This window comes from Gorilla gorilla, chromosome 4, assembly GCF_029281585.2.
Source record: "Gorilla gorilla gorilla isolate KB3781 chromosome 4, NHGRI_mGorGor1-v2.1_pri, whole genome shotgun sequence".
NCBI classification, from domain to species: domain Eukaryota; kingdom Metazoa; phylum Chordata; class Mammalia; order Primates; family Hominidae; genus Gorilla; species Gorilla gorilla.
In genome coordinates this window covers 44,171,630-44,198,705 of record NC_073228.2, presented here as the reverse complement: position 1 = coordinate 44,198,705, position 27,076 = coordinate 44,171,630, and the positions used below count along the sequence as shown (strand labels likewise).

At 47.1% G+C, this 27,076-nt stretch overlaps 1 protein-coding gene and 1 non-coding gene across 8 annotated transcripts in view; one reads left to right on the top strand and one right to left on the bottom strand.

The window, feature by feature from the left end:
- LOC109027059 (uncharacterized) overlaps positions 1-27,076 on the bottom strand; it is a 49,828-nt gene that overhangs the window by 3,044 nt on the left and 19,708 nt on the right. Inside the window, exons 2-3 of the transcript XR_002006190.3 lie at positions 24,168-24,287; positions 1,711-5,018 (exon numbers count right to left, since the gene is read on the bottom strand). This is a non-coding gene — a transcript (uncharacterized protein). The remainder of the gene's footprint in view (positions 1-1,710; positions 5,019-24,167; positions 24,288-27,076) is intronic.
- SP2 (Sp2 transcription factor) overlaps positions 1,843-27,076 on the top strand; it is a 32,834-nt gene continuing 7,600 nt past the window's right edge. Inside the window, exons 1-4 of one of the 7 annotated variants that reach the window (XM_063705773.1) lie at positions 1,997-2,011; positions 15,377-15,443; positions 21,035-21,111; positions 21,879-22,853. In XM_063705773.1, coding sequence (XP_063561843.1) covers positions 21,049-21,111; positions 21,879-22,853 — 1,038 coding nt within the window. In that variant the 5' untranslated portion in view covers positions 1,997-2,011; positions 15,377-15,443; positions 21,035-21,048. Of the gene's footprint in view, positions 2,056-3,532; positions 3,646-7,233; positions 8,241-11,245; positions 12,590-15,376; positions 15,444-21,034; positions 21,112-21,878; positions 22,854-27,076 lie in introns of those variants that run through there. The other 6 variants (XM_063705770.1, XM_063705772.1, XM_004041465.5 and 3 more) reach the window with 6 other exon arrangements.

The window sequence follows — 27,076 nt, the reverse complement described above, 5'->3', positions numbered from 1 at the left end:
CTAATTTTTTTGTAGAGATGGGGTTTTGCCATGTTGCCCAAGCTGGGTCTCGAAATCCTGGGCTCAAGTGATCCGCCTGCCTCTGGCTTCCCAAAGCACTAGGAATACAGGTGTGAGCCACCACATCCGGCCATGGATGCATAGGGGTTTACCAGAAGGGAAGAGTGAGATAGGAAGTCAACTAGTGGAAAAAAGCATAAGTGTTTAGGAACCTGGAATCTTTCCTGGAGGGAAAAGGGTAGGATTTGTAGGAAGGGAACTGGGGTAGAGGGAGGAGATAAAGCATGAAAGATACACCAGTAAGAGTGTGTCCTCTGGTGGATGCTGAGGTTAAGAAGAAAAAAGAGTGGGAGGACTTTGCCTAGAAAGGAGTTTGGGCTTTATCTAGGAGATACGGATCCCATGAAGGATCTTTACTAGAGGAGTATTATTGTCTAAAGTCTTGTTTTTCAAAGGCTAACACTGAGAGGAGAAGACTGGAAGAGGCTATTAACATTTATTCAGCAATTACTGTGTACCCGGTATTCTGCTCTGCATTTTGTATTATCACACCAACCTTTTCTAGCAGTGTTTTTCAAACTGCCAGTCATGATCAACAAGAAGGAGAATAAGATAGGATAGGATACGCATAGAAACTATCAGTGCGTCACAAGTAGTAAGCATTGTTTTCGGAAACTTTATGATACTCTCATACAAATAGCAGTGTACTGGTCTGTATGCAAAATGTATTTCTCTTGATGGACTATGTTTTTTTTGTTTGTTTGTTTGTTTGTTTTTTAAGCCATCGCGCTAAGGTGTAGGTGTGATTAACCTCGTTTTACTGATGAGGACATGAAGCTCAGGGAGTTTCGGTACCCTGCCTAAGTTAGTGGGATGTGTAGGTTTCAAACCCAGACTGGTCTGAAGCCAGAATGGATTCCCTCACTAAGCTAGGCAGCCTTCCCAAGTTCTCGGAAGAGACTTGGGAGCAAAGATAAACCTACCCGCATAGTGCCTACCAAGTGCTTTACCTCATCTCAAGAAGGTAAGGGTAAGTGGGGCAGAGGCCAAGCAGTACTTCTCAAACTCAAGCGTGCAATTCTGTCCACGCGAGGCCCTTGCTAAAATGCAGATTCTAGGCACGCCCCGTGAAGTACCGAGTCGGATTAGGAGAGGCGGCCAGGGGAGCCTGCCTTTAGAAAGAGCTTCGGATGATTCAGATGCACACGTTTGGGACCGTGGGCTATGGGGGTCGCCGCAATAACCATGTGAGGATTAACGGGGGCTTAACCGATTGTGAAAATCCCCTTAGAAGTGTCGCGTAAACAACCCCAACTCCCACTATGGTGCCGGACCCCAAGTGCCTCACTGTACAAAGTCGCCCCTCCCCAGGCGACAACGAGAGGGGGACTAAATAAAAGGTTGATGGCTTTCCACTCACCAGGCATGGGGTTGAGTGGCAGCCGGCTACTGCCGAAGAGCAGGTAAAAGCTCCTGCCACAGCTGGGCGAGACTGGACTTAGGGCGCAATGTATATGCTATTTCTGGGGCATTTGTGGGCCTCACCCTAAGGACTTCTGATTGGCTTCAGGGCAGATCTATCATTCATCCTCTGGGTTAGAGGTGGGTGGAAGGTCAACCACGACCAATACAAAAGCACTCTTCGGCTAAGCCCCTCCCCTTCCAGCTTCCTGTTGCTGTCCATCAACCACCCAGTGGGCGGGACTTTACCTCCCTCCAATTGGCTGATGCACATGTCACTCATTATTCAATTGGCTTTCGGTTGGTGCGCTCTACCGTCCATCAGTGACATTGCACAGACCTATTGGTCAAATCAACGTCGCTCTAGACGCCTCTGGTTGATTGGTTAATAGTGCTGTCGGTCCCCAATGTTCCAAGCGCTTATTGGTGAAGGCTGCCGTCGCTCGGGCGGTGGCGGGCTCCGGGATTGGCGGTTGCTTGGCGGGCGGTGTCAGGCTCTCGGTGGCGGCGGAGGCGGCGGAGGCCAGGGAGGAAGATGTCGTAATGAGCGGTGGGTCCCGGCCGCTGCCGGCGGAGTCTTCCCGGCCCCCAAGGGTCAGGAAGACGGGCAGAGGCCGCGGGGAGAGGGAGCCGAGGCCGGGGGTTCCCCCCTGGGGCTGGGTCTGGCGTCGGGGCCCGGCTTCAGGAGGGGCGGGGGAGGGAGGATTCCCGCCCGGAGGAGGAGCGGGGCCGGCCAGCCAGGCGGAGGCACCCGGAAGGGGGCGTTCGACTCCCCGCCTCCTCGGAGCCCGCCGGGCGGGAGGGCGGCGCTTCCGGGGGCCGGCGAGAGGAGCGGGCACCGGGGTGGCCTGGCACCCCTCAGACGGGTGCCGACCCACTTCAACGCCGCTCTCCCGCCTGGGCGAACTATGCCTGGATCGGCTCTGAGGAGGCAGCCAACAGCCCTTGTGTTCGCCCCGTGTCTGAGAGGCCTTCCTGCACTCTTAACTGTAGATGCCCACCAGCGATTCAGGGCTCCCCGGAGAACAGATAGGGGCGAGGGAACGCTTGAGACCCGGACGCTGCCAACCAGATGGGCACTGCTCGGCATCGACGACAGCCCGGTTACTGATATATCCCCAGTCGGGCGATGGTGTCAGGACACGAGAGCACTCCCTGGGCAGATGACCTCTCACTGGGGAGTGGGCAAAAACCTTCCTTCAGTGTTTTCACTTGGATCCTTGATCTTCCAGCTAGATATCTGCAAGCTCTTAGCAGAATTGTGAGAAGTTTGAGAACTTCTTGCCAGAGCTCCCAGCCTGTTACTTGACGCCCCGTAGGGGAGACTACTGCAGTCCCAAAGCTCAGGCGCAAACAATCTTAAGGAATTACAGAAGAAATAAAACAAAATAGATACTCGCTCTCTTCCTGTACCCACCTCCATCCCCATTGCTGACTTACGGTTTTCAGCCTCTTACCCATGCTTCTTATGTTTCCTTGCCAGCGGCTTTCTAATTTTAGTTCAAAAGGAACTATGTTTTCTCCTCTGGGCAACTGAGAAACCTGTCCTCACTGCATTCCTTGGTTTTGATTGCAATATCCTGTCATGTTTGTTTCTTAATTAACTTCATCCAAGGGGACTCAGTCTGGCCTTTCTCAGTGCATTCTCCCAAAGTTCTTTCTTCTTCTGAGGTTACTTCTTGTTCACTTATTGTTTCCTAGAGAAAGGTATGAGCCAGTAGATCTGGTTTAAACAATAAATTGGCCCAAGTTTCCCGTTTACAGATTTCATTACAGATGGACACTGTTTCAAGGTGCACTGGCATGCACTGTCTAAAACGGTTTCATGCTGTACCCCAGAAGGCATTCAGTTTCACAGTGGAGGGCTATATTGAGTTGGTATTCTGGATGATACAATTTTTAGGGCTAGAAAGTTTAGAGTGTTGGCTGGCTCACAGGCTGCAAAGGAAATAATGATGGAGTCCAGACCACAGCAGTAATTTCAATTACTAACACAAAGAAACCCATTGTCTGCAATAATGAATATAACTGCAGTGTCTTGTTTTGTTTTAAATTCTTGTGTGCGATGAAGGGGGCGAATCTATCAGACAACCTATCAATTGGGCTGATGATGTCAGTGTTCCAGTGGCTTCTAACAGGCGTTAATACCTGTTGGAAATGGATTATCATTGGCTGGGACGATTGGTAAGTTTTCTAATTCTAGTTCTTCCTCTTGGTTGTACAGAGGCTTAACCTCTTTGGTTAAAAGCAACTACAAGAAAAAAAGCGAGTCTGACATAATTATGAAGCCCCCTGAGCTAGGCTGCTGAAGCCAGAAACTCTTTGCCAAGGAGACCCAAGTAGAGTTTGTTAATAATCGGATCCTCACCTGACTGCTCAACGGGGAGAACTGGCTCCGGGAGAAAGAGTTTGGCATCACTCTAGACAGCAGATAGACTGGCCACTTTTTTCTCTCAGATTCTATTAAAGTTTGGGCCTCTGGAGGCCTGTCAGAGAGGAGAAAAGAAATTATAAGATTTGGGCAAATGTCTGGGGTAAAGAAGCTTTATGGCATTTCAGCAAGTAGAGTGGTTGGTTCATTTGGATATTTTGGCCTTGAACTTCTTATTTCTTCTGGTGGTTAATACCAGCTTTTTGGAGAAGTTGAACAGTCCTTTGCTATAGGTCTGTGGCAGATCCCAAGTACTGTCAGCAAGTATAGTATTGCCCAACCAGGGCCCTTATGAAGACATTTTAAACTTGTTGCAGCCAACCAGTAGACCTTAGTATTGGCTTTGTTTCAGCCATCTTATAAACCTTGCCCACTCATTTCTGTGATAGATATGTATAACATGTTTTTTTTCTAATACTTATTTTTTCACACACACACCCCTTTTGTGTATACACAAAAATTGGAAACCCTGCTTCCAAACACTGAAAAATTTAGGATATTTTGGATCAGGTGGACAATGGCTATGGAATGAAAGATGCAGAGAAACACTGCTTTAAAGGGTATGTAGAGAATTACAGAGTTTAGGGATGCAGTAGCGTGAACACTTCTGAGTTTACAAGATTTAACCTCATGGCCCGATCTTAAACCTTGCGGGCTGCAAACCTGGAGTAAAGTCTGTTCAGGGAAGCTCATATGCTTTCTTACAAGTTCATTGGGTGATATGTCTGGAGTTTTCCCTTTTTGCAACTGACTTGGATTTGTCGGAATTTCTTCCCAGCACCTACAGGCTGAACTAAACCAGTATCCAGTACATTTCTGGGCTGATAAATGGACATCATTTTGGAATGCATTTGTTGCTTTTTTGCTTGTTTTTGCCTTGCTTTTGTTTTGGATATGCGTGCAACTCCTTGTATGACGTTGTCTAGACCTGTTGTAGGAGGAAAAAAGTTCTTTCTCTTTATTTCTTCCCTTGTAGAGCCAACACTTAGATCTTTATGTTTCTGAAATGTAGTTGAGTGTCTTTTTAAAGATGCTCTTCCTCAATTATCAGCAGATCTTTTTTTGGCTAGCAGCATTCTCTTAGGAGACCTTGGGGTGGAGGAGGTCTCACTTTTCTGTCAGCAATCTATTGGAGCAAGGTGGAAAGATGAGTGAAGAGGGTAAAAATATGTGACATTTCTTTTTTTAAAATAATAGAGGCATAGTCTCTCTATGTCAGGCTGGTCTCAAAACTCCTGGCCTCAAGCAATCCTCCCACCTCAGCCTCCCAAAGTGCTGGGATTACAGGCGTGAGCCACTGTGCCTAGCCAACATGGGGCATTTCTAACTCGAGGGTATTGTCACGCCATGTAGGAAAGGGAGCAGAGATTGCCCTTGAGGAGATGCTCCCAGGTGGCAGATTTGTCCTACTTGATAGATTCCAAAATGGAAAACGGGTTTTTCTGCTGCCTCTGGGGACACTGAAAAAAGAACCTCCACATGAGTTCAGAGGCAGCACCCGCAGCTTAGGGGAAGTCATGGCTTCCACTGCGTGTCTAGGAAGCGCTCTTTCAGGATGCTCTGAGGCTGCCACTGGCACAGGGGAATACTGTGCTTCTCATCAGACTGGGCTGCGGGCTGATGTGCTCTTGGGAGATGAGCTCTGCTCAGGAGCAAGAGGTTGTGAAAGGGCTGATGTTTCTTAGGCTCCCCCAATGAGCAGCTCCAAGCAGTGCTGAGATGTCTAGGCCATTTGTGTCACAGGACAAGCACACTTGCAGACCCAACTGTTGGAATCCTTCATTGGCATATCATTCCCATTGCTGCTGTTTGTCTCCACATCAGAATTGCTTGCTATACTTAGCCAGAAGCCCTGCCACATTGCAGTGCAGAGGCTTAGCTTGCTTGTTTTTGTTGCTGAGTGCTCTGAGATACCAGTTTGTCCCTCTGTGGTGATTTAGGCAGTTAGGTGGCCTTTCATCTCAATCACAGAGTAAAAGTGGCTCAGGAGGAGCCAGCAGACACTAGCGTACACATTTCCAAATGTCATCTTTCTAGAGCCTTCTCTTTGGGGTTGTCACCTCTCCTATAGAATTTGGTAGAATCACAAAGTGGTCTCCAAGAGAGTGTGAATAGGAAGTAAGAGTGAGCAGGCAGGGCCATGTAATTGGAAGTGGAATATCTCTGCTCTCAATTGATAATTAGGAATCTTCTTAGATCAGCCCAGAAGAAAACAGACCAAGACATTTCCCAGCCTCCAAAAAAGTAAATGGTAAGCCAGCCCTGTCTTCTCAGGGGAAATGAAATCACCACTCATTTCAGAAGCTGATTCTGGCCTGGGGCCGGGCTGGGTGATCAAGCCTGTAATCCCAGCACTTTGGGAGGCTGAGGCAGGCAGATCACTTAAGGTCAGGAGTTCGAGACCAGCCTGGCTAACATGGCAAAACCCCATCTGTACTAAAAATACAAAAATTAGCCATGTGTGGTGGCACACGCCTGTAGTCCCAGCTACTGCGGAGGCTGAGGCACGGGAATCACTTGAACCCAGGAGGCGGAGATTGCAGTGAGCCGAGAGCGCACCACTGCACCCCAGCCTGGGTAACAGAGCAAGACTCCATCTCAAACAAAAACAAAACACTGATCATGGCCCAGGATAAATGTGGGGAGTGACTCACAAATAAATGTGCCAAAGCACATAAAGAAATTCTTTAGGGGAAAAAGTGTATCTTGCTTCTTTTTTTTCTCCTGTTCTCTAAAATTCTGAGGCCCAGTATTCTTTGACAAAAAAACTTGATGCTGTTTCTTGGGCCTGCTTTGATCAGGTTCTCTTCACCCTATGCTGCCTCCACCCCCACACACTTCCAGAGTCCCTTCCAGTACAATGGGATGTGACCCAGTCAGGATGCAAACTAGCAAATGACAGTCATGTTTTGGAAAGAAGAATTAAGGGTGGAGACAGATAGGCGGTATTCAAATTCAAGTGCCTTCGTTATCTTTTTTTTTTTTTTTTCTTGAGACGGAGTCTTGCTCTGTCACCAGGCTTAAGTGCAATGGCGCAATCTTGGCTCACTGCAACCTCTGCCTCCCGGGTTCAAGCGATTCTCCTGTCTCAGCCTCCAGAGTAGCTGGGACTACAGGCACGTGCCACCACACCCAGCTAATTTTGTATTTTTAGAAGAGACGGGGTTTCACTGTGTTGGCCAGGATGATCTCCAACTCTTGACCTCGTGATCCATCCGCCTCAGCCTCCCAAAGTGCTGGGATTACAGGCGTGAGCCACCGCGCCTGGCTTTGTTTTTTTTGTTTTTTGTTTTGGTTTTTTTTTTTGAGACAGAGTCTCGCTCTGTCACCAGGCTGGAGTGCAGTGGTGCGATCCCGGCTCTGCCAATGCATGTCAATGGAGAGAAGCATTAATAATGCATATCAGTTGAGAGAAGCATTGAAATGCAGTAGTACCTGGTGTGTGGTGATGAGAGGCCTGCGCTTTGAAGTTTTTGGCCAGGAGCAGGACTGGACTGCACTGGCCCACATATGAGGTGACTGGTGGGGTTGAGGGTTCCACCAGGGTCTGGGTCAGCCAAACCCAGCTGTGGAGTGGATCCTGACCTAGTGCCAGGATATGCAAATCTGCAGCTTTTCTCCTTTGGTTCCTAAACTCGCTTTAGGCTCTCCTGCTCTAAAGCCTCCAGGATTTATTCATTCACTTATTCAACAAATATAGATTATTAAGCACCTACCATGTGCCAGGGACTGGGATACATCAGTGAGTAAGGCAGAGAAGTCCCTGCCTTTAGGAAGCTTACATCTTAGTGGGAGACAATTAATAACTAATAGATATTTGTTAGACAGTGAGAAGTGCTAAGGAGGCAAAATGAGGATAAGGAAAAAAAGGGGCGTGGCAATTTACATAGGGTGATCAGGGAAGGTCTCAATGATAAGGTGACATCCGAGTAAAACCCTGAAGGAGTGGGGAGGAGATTGAGCCTTTTTCTATCTGGGGTGTGGGGAGAAGGGTGAGAACTCAGCAGAGAGAAGAGCAATGCAAAGACCCTCAGCAGGGGCCATACTTGGTATGTTCAGGAACAGCAGGGAGCCAGCATGGCTAAAGCAGTGAGAGAGGGAGAGTGACAGGGCAGGTGAAAGAGGTCAGGTCACACAGGGGCCTTTTGTGTCACAATGGAGATTTTGGCTCTTACTTTGAGTGGGAGATGGGATGGTACTGGGGGCCTCTGAGCAGAGAAATAACATGGTTTCATTTAAGTGTGATGGGTCTTACTCTGGATGTGTTGAGAATAGACTGATGGGGTCAAGGTCAGAAGCACAGCTAGGAGGTTAATCCGTGGGAGACATGACAGAAACCTGGACCTAGGTGATGACAGAGGAGGTGGTAGAAGCAGTCAGATTGGGCATATGTTTTGAAGATAGAGTGTTTGCTGTCAAGTGTAGGGTGTGGAAAAAAGATAAGGATAACTCCCAAGGTTTTAAGGCTGAGGAGCTGGAAAGATGAAGTTACTATTCATTCACTGCAATGGCGAATTTTGAAGGAGTCACAGGATTAGGACAATATCAGGAGCACTGTTTGGGGCTAGTTAGATTTTTGTTTTGTTTTGTTTTGTTTTTTGAGATGTTGTTTCGCTCCTGTCACGCAGGCTGGAGTGCAGTGGCACAATCTTGGCTCACTGCAACCTCCACCTCCCGGGTTCAAGCGATTCTCCTTCCTCAGCCTCCCAAGGAGCTGGGATTACAGGCGGGCACCACCACGCCCGGCTAATTTTTGTATTTTTAGTAGAGACGAGGTTTCGCCATGTTGGCCAGGCTGATCTCCAACTCCTGACCTCAGGTGATCCACCTGCCTCGGCCGCCCAAAGTGCTGGGATTACAGGCGTGAGCCACAGCGCCCAGCTGGGCTAGTTAGATTTACGATGCCTATTAATACATCCAAGTGGAGCTATCAGTAGGCAGTTGGATATACAAGTCGAGATAGAAATGTGAGAGTTAAAATTATATAGAATCTGTATCTTACTGGTTTCTAAACCCACGAGACTAGACAAAAATCAGCTAGGAAACAGGTGTAGACAGAAGAAAGGTCCTGAGACAGAGTCCTGGGGCAACCCAATCATTTAGAATTTGAGAGGAGAGGAAGAACCAGCAAAGGAGATATGGGAGAAGTTAGCCAGAGACTAGCAAGTGTGTCCTAGAGGCCAAGTAAAGAAAGTGTTTCAAGGAAGAAGAGGCCAGGCACGGTGGCTCACGCCTGTAATCCCAACACTTTGGGAGGCCGAGGTGGGCAGATCACTTGAGGTTAGGAGTTCGAGACCAGCCTGGCGAACATGGTGAAACCCCAACTCTATTAAAAATACAAAAAATTAGCCGGGCGTGGTGTCAGGCCCGTGTAATCCCAGCTACCTGGGAGGCTGAGGCAGCAGAATCACTTGAACCGGGAGGCGGAGGTTGCAGCGAGCCAAGATCAAAAGGAAGAGCAATCAGCTGTCAGAGCAACACGGATGATGTGGTTTAAGAAGTAGCCATGGCCGGCGCGGTGGCTCACACCTGTAATCCCAGCACTTTGGGAGGCCGAGGTGGTCGGATCACGAAGTCAGGAGATTGAGACCATCCTGGCCAACATGGTGAAACCCTGTCTGTCTCTACTAAAATACAAAAAATTAGTCGGGCATGGTGGCACATGCCTGTATTCCCAGCTACTCGGGAGGCTAAGGCAGGGGAATCACTTGAACCCGGGAGACGGAGGTTGCAGTGAGCTGAGATTGCGCCACTGCACTCCAGCCTGGCAACAGAGTGAGACTTTGTCTCAAAAAAAAAAAAAGAAGTAGGCCTGGTGCGGTGGCTCATGCCTGTAATCCTAGCACTTTGGGAGGCCGAGACTGGCGGATCACGAGGTCAGGAGATCGAGACCATCCTGGCTAACACAGTGAAACCCTGTCTCTACTAAAAATACAAAAATAAATTAGCCAGGTGTGGTGGCGGGCACCTGTAGTCCCAGCTACTCGGGAGGCTGAGGCAGGAGAATGACGTGAACCCGGGAGGCGGAGCTTGCAATGAGCTGAGATTGTGCCACTGCACTCTAGCCTGGGTGACAGTGAGACTCTGTCCCAAAAAAAAAAAAAAAAAAAAAAAGAAGTAGAAGTAGCCATTAGGTTTTTAGCAACATGGAGGTGTCTGGTGGTGTGAACAGTTTTTGTGGCATGCATGAGGAGGGTGCAGCCTGGTTGGAGCAGGTTTAAGAAAAGCTAGCAGAAGAGAAATTAAGGACAGTAAGTATAGGTAACTCCTGCAAGGAGTTTTGCTTGAAGAGAAGGGGAGACATAATGGATCTTAGCTGATGAGGGAAATTTTAACTTCTTGATGAAATTGTAGACATACCTAAGGGTCATTGCCTGAGGCTGGGGGTCTGAGATGGCGGAGTGGGGGGAGATGGGAGGCTCAGTAAAGGGTTAATGTGGAGACAAGATCTCCATTCCTTACTCACCTTCTTGCTTACTTCAGCCTGTGGCATTAGCAAGCCACGGCCCAGAGTTGTTCTCATTGAAATGAAAGCCATTGAAATTTGTTTTACTGTTATTGGGCTCTTTTACCATGGTTTTAATTTATTTGTTTATTTAAAATTTTTATTGTTATTTTTTAAAGACAGGGTCTCACTCTGTCATTCAGGCCAGAGCACAGTGGTGCAATCATGGCTCACTGCAGCCTCAACTTCCTGGACTCAAGCAATCCTCTCGCCTTGGCCTCCTAAGGAGCTGGGACTGCAGGCACACACCACCACACCCAGCTAGTTTGTAAACATTTTTTGTAGAGATGGCATCTTGCTGTATTGCCCAGGCTAGTCTTGAACCCCTGGTCTCAAGTGATCCTCCTGTCTCGGCCTCCCAAAGTGCTGGTATAACAGGCATGAGCCACCGTGTCCACCTTATAATAGTTATTATGATTGCTGAGGTTTGCTTCTCATTGAAATATTCAGCACAATTTGGAGTCTTTCACTACCAAGGTTGCTGCTTTGTTCATCCAAATGGATTCTCATACCCCATTTGTCAGCTTTCTTTGAGGTCCAACTTTGTTTCTAAAACCAGCCAGGGCATGCTTTTCCCTCACCAGCTCTGAATTCTTCCAGGCTAGGCAACTGGAAAAGCCTGGGCTTAGAAACTGCTTTGTTGGCTTACGGCCCAGCTGAGCTGACCAAAATAGCCAAGAGAAAGACTGTTTGCACAGTGTGAAATTCCTCCAGGGGAAATACCATAGCAAAAAGCCAAGAAAGCCAGACCCAGGATGGCAGGAACCCACAGGCAAAAAAAGCCGAGTTACCGCCAAGGCCTGGGTTGTGGAGATGGAGCCTAGTTCTCTCCGAAGAAAAAGCTTCCTAAAGCCTACTGTTGTGGTATTTCTGTAGGTGCGTTTTCTCATTTGCTGGGTCTCAAGAGTAGCATTCTCAGTGAAAGGAACAGTCGAACAGCCTGCAGCCTGGTGGCCAGGGCTCAGAGGTCTCTCTTCCTGTTACGTGCTCTCCCCAAGTCAGGCCTAGAAAGACCGTGGGACAGGGACACACTCCCAGCTCTGTGTTGATGGGACAGTGCCGAAGGGTGCCTGGAGTATGCACTGGCAGGTAGCAGGGTCACCTGCCCCAGATTTGAGGTGGGAGGAGGTCAGGAAAGGCTTTCGCTGAGTGAGAGTATAAATGAGCTCTGAAGGACAGGAGCTGGCCGGGCAAATGGGAGAGAGTGTGCTTCAGGCTCCAAGTGAGACAGGGTGGCGTGTTTTAATTCCAGAAATGAAAAACTGAAGTGTGTGTTGGGAGAGTTGGAAGGGAAAGAGGTCAGGAGGGAGGACCAGGGAGGGACAGGTTGTTCTGGCCTTTATAAGTTTATCACAAGAGCATCAGGGAACAATTGAGGGGGTTAATTAGGAGAGTAGCTGGATGGGATTTGCACTTTAAAAAGAGCCTTCTAACCAAATTGTGGAGGCGACTAAGGGGGAGGCCAGAGGCCAGGAAGCAGTTTTAGAGGCCGTAGGCAGTATCTCAGGTGGATCATGGTGATGAGGATGGGGAGCCTGGGGAGATTTGTCTATGAGGTGGAATCATGAGGACTTGATGATTGGTTGGCGGTGAGGGGGATATTCAGGTTTTGTCCTGATTGGAGATGCCAGAAGAGAGGCTGCTTTAACCCAGGATATTCATACAGCCCATAGGCACTGAAGGTGTCCGTGAGCCATGTGCCAGGCCTTGGTGTCTGCAGTTCAGTGGTGTAAACAGACATGGCCCACCCTGGGGAGCCCTCGCATACATTGGGCTCATGATTAGTTAATGGGTGATGAGTGTTCCCAAAGAAGTTAGCCTCATCTCAGGGGTCCAGAAAGGCCTCTCTGAGGAAATGGCATGCCTGTTACATAATGGCTCTTAAATTATGCTGGGAAAGTCAAACAGCCAGAGACCTGAAGGGTGAGGTCTTAGCTAGTGAAGAGAACAGAAAGAGCTGTAAGCAAGGAAAGACAGCTGCAGAGACTGAAGTTTTTCAAGGATCTGGAAGAAGGCCTGTGGTGGCTGAGGGTGAGAAAGCTGGACAAAGAATGGGCAAAGCTGTCGCTCAGTGCCCCAAGTGTCTGTGGCCAGCCCTAATGGAAGACCCACAGAGGGCTGGATGTACAGGTCTAACACGTGGAGCAGAGATCTGGGCCAGACACAGCCTATGAGTTGGCAGCCTGTGGAAGGTATGTAAAGCTGTGCGAGTAGGCATGGTCACCCAGGGAAAGGGTGCTGGGTGAGGAGAAAGGACAGATGTTGGGGAACATCAGTATTTAAGGGGTGGCAAAGGAAGAGGAGCCCACAAGGGGAAGAGGTGGCAGGAGAGGTGGGAGATAATCCATGGGAATTTTGAGGAAGAGGCACTGGTCAGAGGGGCTGTTGGATTGAGCAGCAAGGAGGTCGCTGGTGACCTGGGCAGGTGCAGCATGAGCGCAGTGCCAGGGTGGATGTCCTAATGCTGCCAGGAAATGAGTGAGTAGGGAAGGAGGGAGGGGACGGCAGGGTGCCAGCAGTTTTTCTACCAAGTTTGGCCAAAGGGGTAGGAAGAGAAGGCTGTGCTGGAGGGGACAGGAGGTAGAGGCGGATGATCAGTAGTACATCAAGAGTCTAGAAACTCAGGGGATGCTTTTCTGCTGGTTTTGGAATTAAATTGGTTTCCAGTATGGGAAAGGAATGTTGTGTGTGGTCCCATCGGGCACCTGCAACCCCATCCCTATGCCATGCTGCCTTCAAACTTTGTTTGATGCCCCTGGAGTTTTCCATGGAGCCTAAGAGAGGTACTATTGCTTGTATAGTAAATAATTGTAAAACTTCACCAGCTTGGGGACTGTTGGGAAAGTTTTAGCCAACCTAACTTAATGAAAAGTCTGAATGATACAACTTTGAAAGCAATGCAGCTTTTTCTTTCAAGAATATGCACTAATCCCACTTACCTATGTTGTTAAGTGTTGGTTTCAGTGACCGGATGTAAACTACTGTTAAAACCAAGTGGCACTATTAAAATGGCGGAAGTGGTATAAAACAATTATTCTGACTAAGGGTCCCTTTGCAATCTTCGAACACCATTTAGGCTCGCTTTAAATAGTATGAAAGAAAAGTTAAGCATAATTTATGTCCAAATTGTATATTTTAAATATAAGGTTCCAAATTAATGAGGTTCTAAAGTGCCTTTGATCATAGTCTTACAGTTAGGTATCTATGCTACCTCTTCTTAACCACTTTTCATTTCCAAACATCAGTGGGAAATGCCTCTCTTTTCCTTTTCATGGTTAATTCTGTAGTGGCAGGGAGATCGGTCTCTCTTTTGGTTGCCCAGGTCTGCAGCCTGTGGCCATAAAGCTCTGAGTGACGCTAGGGAAGATACTTGCAAACATTGGTTTGAGATCTATAGGAGTATTTCAGGAACCAGCTGGGGAGGAAAATGAAACCAAGCTGAAATGGTGCAACGTCCAGCACCAGCAGTCTACAGCTTGCTTCAGTAGATTCTGCTTTAACCTCCTAACTGAAGAGTCACTCAGAACCCAGCCCAGTGTCCAAACAGTTTGAGTCCAGGGTAATAAGGACTGCAGAGAGGGAGATGAGGAAGAAACGCTAGGCCAGTTTTTATTTCGTCTCATTTCATTTACACTCTGCGCGGATCCTGTGTCCCTTCTGTTTTATAATAGAGGATGTCTAAGAGAGTCATTCACTAATTTTAGCTAAGCAAACCTGAGCCCTGGGGGAGCCTCCTGGGAGAGCCATTGCCTTCCTTTGCAGTTCTGCCAGCAACAAATTCATCTTGTATTTTTATCAGCAACATGGTCTGAGAAGTATAAAAATCTTTTTTTAACTTATTTTAAATCACTGCACTTTCTTCCAGTGAATAAAAATCTTTTTTTTTTGAGATGGAGTCTTGCTCTTGTCGCCCAGGCTGGAGTACAGTGGCACGATCTTGGCTCACTGCAACATCTGCCTCCCGGCTTCAAGCGATTCTCCTGCCTCAGCCTCCTGAATAGTTGGGATTACAGATGCGCACCACCACACCCAGCTAATTTTTGTAGTTTTAGTAGAGACGGGGTTTCCCCATGTTGGCCAGGCTGGTCTTGAATTCCTGAGCTCAAGTGATCTGCCCGCCTCGGCCTCCCAAAGTGCTGGGATTATAGGTGTGATCCACCGCGCCCGGCCATGAATAAAAGTCTTAAAGATCATTTGGTCCAACTTCCCACCCCATCTCAACATCCTGACTCCAGCAGGGACACATGTCCTGCCTTTGGTTAAGTGATTCCAGAGAAGGGAGAACATAGTACCTCAGAAGGCAACTGATTTTCATCTTTTCAAAGTTCTCTCTTGTGTTAACTAAAATCTGCCTCAAAATGTCCACACAGGAGTCTTGGTTCTACCCTTTGAACCCATGTCCCCACTCTGGCACCCTGGCCACAACCATTGCTGCTGTCTTCTGAACAAGCTCCAGCTGAAAATCCCCCTTTTAAAATGTCCCTCAGAACAGCACCTGATGCTCCAGATGTGGCCCAAGTGTGTAAACTACAGGAGGATATTATTTTTTTGTTCTATGACTGAACTTTTAGAAATGCAATCCAAAATTGCAGTAGCCTTTTTGGCAGCCATATCTAGATTGTGCTGGCCCCCATTCAGCTTAAAGTCAAAACCTCTGGGGCTTTTCCACATGGCACTATTAGGCTCTTTCTGCCCTATATGCATGTGATTGGTTTTTTAACCTAAGTGGAGGACTTATTTTTTTTAATATACAGACAAGGTTTCACCATGTTGCCCAGGCTGGCCTCAAACACCTGAGCTCAAGTGATCTGCTCACATTGCCCTTCCAAAGTGCTGGGATTACAGGCGTGAGCCACTGCACCTGGCCAGGACTTATTAAACTTTAAAGCCATATATGCCTTTAAACCCTCGATGCTGTGATATAAATTATTAGAGCCTCACAGAAATCCTAGAAGGATGACATTACCTTTGTTTTACAGAGGGCACTAGGAGGAGGCTAAGAGGGACCATCCCACTAATGAACCACACAGTCAGAATCTCATTTAGGTATGGAGCCTGATGTTCTTAAACATTGTACCTACCAGCTTTTTAAGATGTCCTTGAACCCTAATACTGATACCCATTGTGTTTCCAATCCTTCTCACTTTTGTGACATCTGCAAGTTTTTTTTGTTTGTTTGTTTTTTGATACCTGGTCTTGCTCTGTTACCCAGGCTGGAGTGCAGTGGCACCATCTCGGCTCACTGCAACCTCTGCCTCCAAAGTTCAAACAATTCTCCTGCTTCAGCCTCCCAAGTAGCTGGGAGTACAGGCATGCGCCACCACACCCGGCTAATTTTTTTGTATTTTTAGTAGAGACAGGATTTCACCATGTTGGCCAGGCTGGTATGAACTCCTGACCTCAAATGATACACCTGCCTCAACCTCCCAAAGTGCTGGGATTACAGGCGTGAGCCACCATGCCTGGCCAACATCTGCAAGTTTTACTTGTCATCTAGATCTTTGCCAAACTTGGGTGGTGAATACCATTCTAAAGCCTAAGTTTTCCAGCCTGTAGGGCACAAAACCAATTTAGTGGGTCACAGCCAGCATTTAAAAAAATGAAATAGAATAGAAAAATATCACGGTCCATCACATGTAATAAGGGAGTTTTGTTTCAGGAAACTTTCATTGCATGAGCATGGGACAGAAATGTGTGTTGTATGTATGCATATGGTGGGTCTTGATGCAAATTGTTTCTGTAACTGTGGTTCGTGGTCTGATAGTTTGAACACTACTACTCTAAAGGAAAAATGGTTTGGGTTGGCTTAGATTATTTTCATTATAATATTACAACTTAATTTTATATGAACATGAATCTGTGTGTCAGCTCATTGATCTAGCTCCTATAAAGTTCACACATGTAACTACAAAAAAAGCCAGTAAAATGCAAATTATCAGCATCATTCTGAGAGGGTGATGTTTGACTGAACCCAAATCATTGCTTTTCCTTGTAAGCATGACACAGACTTGACACTTAGGCTCCTTGAGTTCTGCACACCCATCCTGTAGCATGTCAGTCAGAGTAACACAGTCTTTCCACTGCTTCTAAAGTTATGTCATCTTTCACTTTGCACAGATGTATCGTGAACTAAATGTGCAGAATGAAGTTGTCCTAATTAGCCCACACAGTGCACTTGTAAACACACACACAGGCCCTGAAATGTGCAGGACTTGGTTATGCAGCAGTTACCTGGTGATCTATGGTATATGTTCATTTTTAAAAAGATGATTGGGCTGGGTGTGGTGGTTCATGCCTGTAATCCCAGCACTTTTGGAGGTCGAAGCAATGGGATTGCTTGAGCCCAGGAGTTCGAGAAAAGGCTGGGTAACATGGCGAAACCCCGTCTCTAGAAAATACATAAAAATTAGCCGGGTGTGGTGGTGTGCACCAGTGGTCCCAGCTACTTGGGGGGCTGAGGTGGGAGGATCACATGAGCCCAGGAGGCAGAGGTTGCGGTGAGCCGAGATCATGCCTCTGCTCTCCAGCCAGGGTGATAGAGCAAGACCTTGTTTCTAAATAAATAAACAAACAAATAAATCTTTGTTTTGGCTGGTCATGGTGATTCATGCCTGTAATCCCAGTGCTTTGGGAGGCCAAGGTGGGCGGATCACTTGAGGTCAGGAGTTTGGGACCAGCCTGGTTAACAAGGCAAAACCCCATCTCTACTAAAAATACAAAAAAAATTAGCCGGATGTAGTGGTGGGTGCCTGTAATCCCAGCTACTTGGGAGGCAGAGGTTGCAGAACCAAGATCGTGCACCCCAGCCTGGGCAACAGAGTGAGACTACATCTCAAAAAAAAAAGATTGGCCGGGCACAGTGGCTCACGCCTGTAATCCCAGCACTTTGGGAGGCCAAGGCAGGCGGATCATGAGGTCAGGAGCTCGAGACCATTCTGGCTAACATGAAACCCCCTCTCTTACTAAAAATACAAAAAATTAGCCGGGCGTGGTGGCGGGCACCTGTAGTCCCACTACTTGGGAGGCTGAGGCAGGAGAATGGCGTGAACCCGGGAGGCGGAGCTTGCAGTGAGCAGAGATCGCGCCACCGCACTCCAACCTGGGCGACAGAGCGAGACTCCGTCTCAAAAAAAAAAAAAAAAAAAAACACAGTGAAAACACACAAGAAAAGAATAAAAAGGCCTCTGCGGAGATGCCTGTGAACCCTGGTCCTGAGACCCACCCCAGTTCGAGACACCTTGCAGCAGCAGACTTCTCAGCACTTAGGTGGAGGCATGCTCAGCTTAGCCCCAGACAAACTAGACTATCATATTGCCCAAGTTTCCTCCTTGTTTGTTCACAAGAATATTATGAAAATGTCAGCCAGATGCCTGTTGAAATAAAATACCTGGTGTATACCATGCTCTTGATATATCCATCCAAAACCCTACAAAAAAGAAACAGATTTGTTCAGCATGACCTGTTCTTCTATATTATAATGCTATTCCTTGTGGTCACTCCTTCCTTTCCTCAGTAGTTACAGTACTATTCAATCATTTGTCCTAGGATTTTGCCAAGGATCAGTGCCTGTAATATTACAGGATCTGCATATATAATTTTGCCCAGAGCTGCCCTCCAGCTCCATACACATTTGCAGGTGTGTCTGCAAAGTCTCCCCTCCTCTGGAGTACAGTTTGTGTGGACTTCAGGCCTGGTAACCATTTAAGGCACTGGTGTGCTTTCTTACCAGCTCATCACCTATCTAGGGCTTCAGTTTCCACTTCACCTTTTTTTTTTTTTTTTTTTAATGGAGATGGGATCTTGCTCCATCACCCAGGCTGGAGTGCAGTGGTGTGATCACGACTCACTGTAGCCTTGACCTCTCAGGTTCAAGCGATCCTCCCACCTCAGCCTTCCAAGTAACTGGGACCATAGGCATATGCCACCATGTCCAGCTAATTTTTAAATTTTTTGTACAGATGGGGTCTCCCTATGTTGCCCAGGCTGGTCTCAAATTCCTGGCCTCAAGCAATCCTCCCACTTCACCTTCCCGAAGTGTTGGAATTATAGGCACAAGTCACTGCGTCCCGTGCCTTCACCTTTTCTTTACTTTTCCCCATTTAAGAATTGTTCTTCCAAACAGAGAAGCCTGAGGCCAGCCAAAATGTGAACGGTTCTGCTTTCCCAATATGTATCCTTTTGTTGGTTGGTTGGTTGGTTGTTTTTGAGACACAGTCTCACTCTTGCCCAGGCTGGATTGCAGTGGTGCGATCTCAGCTCACTGCAACCTCCACCTCCTGGGTTCAAATGATTCTCCTGCCTCAGCCTCCTGTGTAGCTGGGATTATGGGCACCTGCCACCACGCCCCGCTAATTTTTTGTCTTTTTAGTAGAGATGGGGTTTCACCATGTTGCCCAGGCTGGTCTCTAACTCCTGAGCTCAGGCAATCTGCCTGCCTCAGCCTCCCAAAGTGCTAGGATTACAGGCGTGAACCACCACACCCAGCCCAATATCTATCCTCTTTTTGCCAAATTCCTTACAAGGACTCAACCCCTGCGCCTTTTTGTTTTGTTTTTTTTAAGAGATGGGGTCTTGCTATGTTGCCCAGGCAGGAGTGTTTTGGCTATTCACAGGTGTGATAATAGGGCACTGCAGCCTCAAATTCCTGGCCTCAAGTGATCCTTCCATCTCAGCCTTCCAAGCAGAATGCATCCTGAGCCTTTTTGTCTCTTTTAGTCTTTAAAGTAATACCCCTCTTATTTCTGTACTTACTGAAATCTGCTTTCCAGAGGTCCAGGATTGAAGTCTGACTCTGCCTGGTGTTCTTTTCCTTAGTGATTTATGAACTTTAAGATGGTATAGATTCTTTCTCCTAAAATTCTCATGACTTTCATTTTCCTGATACTGTGTTTCTTTCTTTATAAAAAATTTTTATTAGGGACGGGGTCTAACCGTGTTGCTTAGGCTGGTCTTGAACTCCTGGGTTCAAGTGATCTTCCCACCTCGGCTTCCCAAAGTGTTAGGATTACATGCATGAGCTACTGTACCTAGCCTCTTTTGGATGACTTAAGTGCACAGTAGAGAGTCCCTTCATTACTTCCTCAACCTTATTTTTCTTTATTTAAGAAAAAAAGTACAGTAGAATATATTTATCATGGGAAAATGAAAAAGTACAGAAAACCAAGGTGCAAAATAAGTTTAAGTCAAACAAAACTCAACCGCTAGGAGATAATGGCTTAAGACTTTTTCCTATTTGATTATATTCATATATAGAAATATATACACATTTAAACAAAAATAGAATTTACTCTGTTTTCATTCTCCTTGTTATATCCAGTTAGTCATTAGCTCTACTGAGTCTTGGTTGATGTCTGTGGAGCCATGCCTATTGTACTATGTAAAAGCGTAAATTCAAGTAAAGAATTGACCCATGAGGCCAGGGATGGTGGCTCACGCCTGTAATCCCAGCACTTTGGGAGACTGAGGCAGGTGGATCACCTGAGGTCAGGAGTTTGAGAACAGCCTGACCAACATGGTGAAACCCTGTCTCTACTAAAAATACAAAAATTAGCTGGGCATGGTGGTACATGCCTGTAATCCTAGCTACTCAGGAGGTTGAGACAGGAGAATCACTTGAACCTGGGAGGTGCAGGTTGCAGTGAGCCAGGATCGTGCCATTGCACTCCAGCCTGGGCAACAAGAGCAAAACTCCTTCTCAAAAAAAAAAAAAAAGGAATTGACCCATGTGCTGTATATGCTGCCTGGGGACAACGGCCTTTGTGGTGAAGGCTGAGCATAAAACACCCAAGACTTGGCAATGGAGCAGGTGTGTCCTCCTTGTCAGAAATCTTGGCTGAGCGATACTTCCCTCCCAGTTTTGGCATCTGTCTACAGCAGGAGTGAACAGGAGGCTTGAGTTTGAGCTAGAGGATTAGCTGGGGAGCTCCCCCCTGCCCACCATAGAGGAGTTCCAGTTTAGCTATGGAGAGCCAGCAGTGCCCAGCAGAGAGGGCATAGCTGAGTTACCGAAGAGAGTCCTGGTATAATCTTGGTTATTTTTGTGTTATCTCAGACTCTGTGGTGGCTGGAGGGGGCAGTCCAATGACAGCAGGACCAGCTGTCCTCACAGCCTCAGATGGCTGAGTCTGAGGAGAGGAGAGGAGAAAGTAATCTACTGAAATAGATGTAAGGCTATCAACCCAGGGTGGGTAAGTCTGGGGAAAGTCATTAACTTCCCTTGGAGAAGCAGCAACAAATAGAGGCAAAAAGAAAATCTGGCTGGGCGCAATGGCTTATGCCTGTAATCCCAGCACTTTGGGAAGCCGAGGCGGGTGGATCACCTGAAGACAGGAATTCGAGATCAGTCTGGACAACATTGTGAAACCTCTGTCTCTACTAAAAATACAAAAATTAGCTGGGCATGGTGGCAGCGCCTGTAATCCCAGCTACTCAGAAGGCTGAGGCAGGAGAATTGCTTGAACTTGGAAGGGGGAGGTTGCCGTGAGCCTAGATCATGCCACTACACTCCAGCCTGGGCAACAAGAGCAAAAATTCCGTCTCAAAAAAAAAAAAAAAAGAAAAAAAGAAAATCTGAGGCAAGTGGGCTTGTGTTCTTTTTGGGAATTTTATACATTACTCCATCTCTTTTCTTCCAACAGATCCACAGACCAGCATGGCTGCCACTGCTGCTGTGAGTCCCAGTGACTACCTGCAGCCTGCCGCCTCCACCACCCAGGCGAGTAGGCAGTGGGCTCTGAGGGCTTGGGGCTGCAGCATCCTGAACAGACTCACCGAAAACACTCTCTCTTCACTGTCTCACTATAAATACCCTAGGTTATGAGACTGGGGAAGGTTCAGTTAGCCACATTTTCTTTACTGAGAAACCATGGCCATTTACCTAAGGTGCCGCAGTTGGGCCAGGGGGAAAAACAAGGATTAAACTCTGTGTTCCTTCCACCAGACCTCACTAAAAAAGGAAAAGGAAAACAGAGGCTTTCTCATTGTCTCGAAAGTGTAGCCCTCCCCAGTCTATAAAGTTACATGTTCCGAGTACTAAAAAGCACTTTACTGAAGTATTTATTCCTCCTGTTGCCCCTTCATTTTTTCCTCCCTCCTTTCCTCAGTTGAGCAGTCAGGGACCCCTCAGTCCCTGGGGTGGGCTAACAAACTCCATCTGAGAGCCAAACATGCTTCACTGTCCTTAGAAACAAGGCCAGCGGGGAGTAGGAAGTCAGCTCGCGCAGTTAGTTTACCCTGTCTGTGGGGTGCTGCCAGGGGTTCCTTCCTGAGAAAGACATTGCCCACCTTTTCTCCCTCACTTAATGGAGAAACCAGTAGAGAAGGGGAGACAGCAGCCAAGCAGGGGAGGGTGCTGGCAACATGCCTGCCCCGGAGGTGGGGAAGACTGGCGTGGAATGCCGCCAGGAGGAGAGGATCATGGACAGAGGCGGCTGGGCAGCGGGCCTTCCTGTCTCACTCCTTTTCTCTGCTGTTTTTTTGCAGGACTCCCAGCCATCTCCCTTAGCCCTGCTTGCTGCAACATGTAGCAAAATTGGCCCTCCAGCAGTTGAAGCTGCTGTGACACCTCCTGCTCCCCCACAGCCCACACCGCGGAAACTTGTCCCTATCAAACCTGCCCCTCTCCCTCTCAGCCCCGGCAAGAATAGCTTTGGAATCTTGTCCTCCAAAGGAAATATACTTCAGATTCAGGGGTCACAACTGAGCGCCTCCTATCCTGGAGGGCAGCTGGTGTTCGCTATCCAGAATCCCACCATGATCAACAAAGGGACCCGATCAAATGCCAATATCCAGTACCAGGCGGTCCCTCAGATTCAGGCAAGCAATTCCCAAACCATCCAAGTACAGCCCAATCTCACCAACCAGATCCAGATCATCCCTGGCACCAACCAAGCCATCATCACCCCCTCACCATCCAGTCACAAGCCTGTCCCCATCAAGCCAGCCCCCATCCAGAAGTCGAGTACGACCACCACCCCCGTGCAGAGCGGGGCCAATGTGGTGAAGTTGACAGGTGGGGGCGGCAATGTGACGCTCACTCTGCCCGTCAACAACCTCGTGAACGCCAGTGACACCGGGGCCCCTACTCAGCTCCTCACTGAAAGCCCCCCAACCCCGCTGTCTAAGACTAACAAGAAAGCAAGGAAGAAGAGCCTTCCTGCCTCCCAGCCCCCTGTGGCTGTGGCTGAGCAGGTGGAGACGGTGCTGATCGAGACCACCGCGGACAACATCATCCAGGCAGGAAATAACCTGCTCATTGTTCAGAGCCCTGGTGGGGGCCAGCCAGCTGTGGTCCAGCAGGTCCAGGTGGTGCCCCCCAAGGCCGAGCAGCAGCAGGTGGTGCAGATCCCCCAGCAGGCTCTGCGGGTGGTGCAGGCGGCATCTGCCACCCTCCCCACTGTCCCCCAGAAGCCCTCCCAGAACTTTCAGATCCAGGCAGCTGAGCCGACACCTACTCAGGTACCACACTCCCTGTACTGTCCTCCTTCTCCTCCTCTGGTTATCTCTTTTTGGCTTGCTTTGAAGATGATGCTGGTCATCTCCCAGCTTGATCTGACCTTGAGAGTCAGTATCTTTTGGGGTGGGCAGTAAGTGGCCGTTTCTACCTGACAAATGGGCTCTCTTTAGTTCATAGGGCCAAGTACTTCTTATCTTTAGAAATTAGATGAAACATAGGGATATTTTGGCCCTTTTTCCTTATAGGTGGTTTTTTTTCAGGGGATGATGAGGGGATAGATACATACTTTTTAATAACTTATTTTTGATTATAGAATTACTCAAAACATTAGGAAGAATGAAAACATTCCAGTTCATAGAATTTTATGTAAAGTAAGAAAATTAATGAGAAAAATGCTGATCATTATTAATGACAAGAAAAAAACAGGAAGAGCAGCCTAGCTTCATAGCAGGAATATTTAGGCTAGATTCATCTGGAATGTTTGTTTGTTTTAGGGTGTTTTTTTTTTTTGAGATAGGGTCATACTCTGTTGTCCCGGCTGGAGTGCAGTGATGCGGTCACTACAGTCTTAATCTCCTGGGCTCAAGCAATCCTCCCACCTCAGCCTGAGTAGCCAGGACTACAGGTGTATGCCACCATGCCAGGCTGAGCCACTGCTTCCTGCCAAACTGGGATGCTGAATTCAACAAGAATGTTATTTTTGGCATTTATTAATGTGCTCTAATACTCTGGAATCTCTTTGGCTCTGTGAGGCAAGTTTTATTCTTTGTTCATGCCTGGTAAGTGCCAGTAATTGTGCCCATGTTGCAGATGGATAACCCAGAACTCAGATAATTTATGAAGTATCCAAGATCAAATAGGGCATAAATGACAGGAACCAGGAGTCAATTGAGATTTGTAACTTCAGACCCCACACACTCTTCCATCTTCCACCTTGACTCTTGTGTCTTATATGTAGCAGGTGCTACCATTAAAATTGAGGAGTTTTTTTTAATATAAAAAACAGTTCCTGCCATCGAGGAATGTATGACCTAGTTGTCTATAGAGGAAGAACCGAATGACTGAGAGTGGGAAGTTGTGTAATTTCCTGGGTGGAGAAGAGAGCCCTTGAATTTGAACTGTGGACATAGAAATCACACAGGAATTCACCCTTCTGGCATATTTAATGTTGCCAGGTATTTTTTATAAGTCATTTATCACAATATCTGTGAATTCCCATGATCAGACCCACCCTACAGGGGATATTTTATGTTGCCAGGTGATTTTTTATAAGTCGTCTATCACAAATATCTGTGAATTCCCATGATCAGACCTACCTTACAGGTGAAGAATTGTGACACCTGCTCAGGAGCACATCCTCGGCATTGCCTCCCCTCCCTTCCATGAGGTCCCATTTCTTGAGGTTGATGGAGACAGGACTAAAACCCAGGTCTTCCCTAAGGAAATAATGATACATATGCAGAAAGATTTAGCTACAGTATTATTTTTTCATGACTACACAGCTTTATAACATCCCAACATGCTGATTATTATACAACTGATACCTTGTTAACTGTATATATCTAGGCTGTTTCCAATCTTACAGCTAAATAAATCCCTGAAAGTGGGTCAAGGACACGTACATTTTTTAAAAATTTGTATTCTATATTAGAGGTTTGCAGTCTGTGACCACCTTTCAAGCCAAATCTAGCCCACCCACCTGTTTTTTGTAAATAAAGTTTAATTGGAATGCAGACACGTCCATTTGTGTTGCCCTTGCACTACAGTAGTAGCACAGTTAAGTAGCAGAGACAATATGCCCCGCAAAGCCTAAAATATTTACTCTCCGGCCCTTTATAAAAAAAGCTTGCTGAAACTTCAGATGCAAATACACACACACACATGCATGCACGCATACACACACACACACAATATCAGACATAAAATATCAGTGATTTGAAAAAGGGGCACATATCAGAAAACTGGGAATGAGATTTGCATATTTACTAAGAAATGGGCCAGGTGAGGTAGTTTATGCCTGTAATCCCAGCACTTTGGGAGGCTGAGGCTAGAGATTGCTTGAGCCCAGGAATTCAAGACCAGCCTGGGCAAGATAGCAAGACCCCATCTCTACAAAAAAATTAAAAATTAGTGAGGCATGGTGCTACACACCTGTAGTCCCAGCTATTCAGGAGGCTGAGGTGGGAGGATCACTTGAACCCATGAGTTCGAGATTGCAGTGAACTATGATCATTCTACTGCATTTTAGCCTGGGTGACAGAGACCCTGTCTCTATTTAAAAAAAAAAAAATTTTTTTTTAAAGAGATGAGGTGTTTGTTGGCTTTTAAGTGAGAAGAAGCACAGTCATAAATAATCCAGGAATTAAAAATTACCCAAATCAAAATCACAACAGGATTTTTTTTTTTACAAAGAACTTTTTTCCTTTTGACTCACTTGAGTGTAAATTGCCACCATGATCCCCCTTGTCATTTCTGAACGCTTTAATTCCTACACACAAGGACATTCTACATTACAGTACAATCGTCAAACCCAGGAAATTAGCAGTGAAACACACTGCTAATTCCAAGACCCCACTCTGTTTTCACCACTTGCCCCACTAATTCCTTTGTGGCAAAAGGATCTGATCCAATATTACACATTACGTTTAGTTGTCTCCTTAGTCTCTTTTGATCTGAAACACTTTGTCATTCCTTTTTTTTTGTTTTGTTTTGTTTTTTTTTTTTTTTTCCTGTTTTTTTGAGACGGGGTCTCGTTCTGTTGCCAGGCTGGAGTGCAGTGGCGATCTTGGCTCACTGCAACCTCCAACTCCTGGGTTCAAGCGATTCTCCTGTTTCAGCCTCCCGAGTTGCTGGGATTACAGGCGCGTGCCACCACGCCCGGCTAATTTTTTTTGTATTTTTAGTAGAGACGGGGTTTCACCGTGTTGGCCAGGATGACTTCCTCATTCTTTACTTGACCATCATGACCTTGACACTTTTGAAGGCTAAAGGTCAACTCTGGCCATTGGCAGCTCTTTCAGGTCGGCTCTTTTTTTCTCTTTGGCCATTGGCAGCTCTTTTCAGGTCGGCTCTCTGCAACCTCCGCCTCCCAGGTTCAAGCGATTCTCCTGCCTCAGCCTCCCGAATAGCTGGGATTACAGATACCCGCCTCTGCACCCTGCTAATTTTTTATTTATTTTTTTTTTTGGAGACGAAGTCTCACTCTGTCACCCAGGCTGGAGTGCGGTGGCGCCATCTCGGCTCACTGCAACCTCTGCCTCCCGGGTTCAAGCAATTCTGCCTCAACCTCCCGACTAGCTGAGACTACAGGCGAGCGCCACCATGCCCAGCTGATTTTTTGTATTTTTAGTAGAGACGGGGTTTCACCATGTTAGCCAGGGTAGTCTCGATCTCCTGACTCTGTGATCTGCCCGCCTCAGCCTCCCAAAGTGCTGGGATTACAGGCATGAGCCACCGCACCCGGCCAATTTTTGTATTTTTTTAGTAGAGACGGGGTTTTACCATCTTGGCCAGGCTGGTCTCGAACTCCTGACCTTGTGATCCACCCACCTCGGCCTCCCAAAGTGCTGGGATTACAGGCGCGAGCCACCACACCCAGCCTTCAGGTTGGCTCTTATATCCCTCTGACAGGCTCTCATTCTTTTTTTTTATAAAATCAGCTTTACTGAAACATTCACATACTATGAAACTTACCCTTTTAAAGTATACAATTCAGTGATTTTTAGTATATTCACAGAGTTGTGCAGCCATTACCTGTATATAATTTTAGAACATTTTCATCACCCCAAAAAGAAACTCTCTACCCTTTAGCCATCACTCCCCATTTATTTCCTCCTCTCTGCAGCCCCTGACAACTACTGGTCTATTTGTAATGTTTTCAAGGTTCATCCATGTTGTAGCATGTGTCTGGTGACTGGCTTCCTTCACTTAGCATGTTTCAAGGTTCATCCTGTTGTAGCATGTGTCCGAACTTCATTCCTTATATTTTCCCAACCTCAGCCTTAGGGTCAACCATTTCTTCTCAGATTCCTGGTTCCTCTCATTGAAGGATGTGATTGCCTCTTTTTAATTCTGTCATTGTCTTCCTCCCCATTTATTTATTTATGTCATTATGGACTCACGGATTGCTGCTTTTTTGTTTTTTTGAGATGGAGTCTCGCTCTGTCACCCAGGCTGGAGTGCAGTGGCACAATCTCAACTCACTGCAACCTCCACCTCCCAGGTT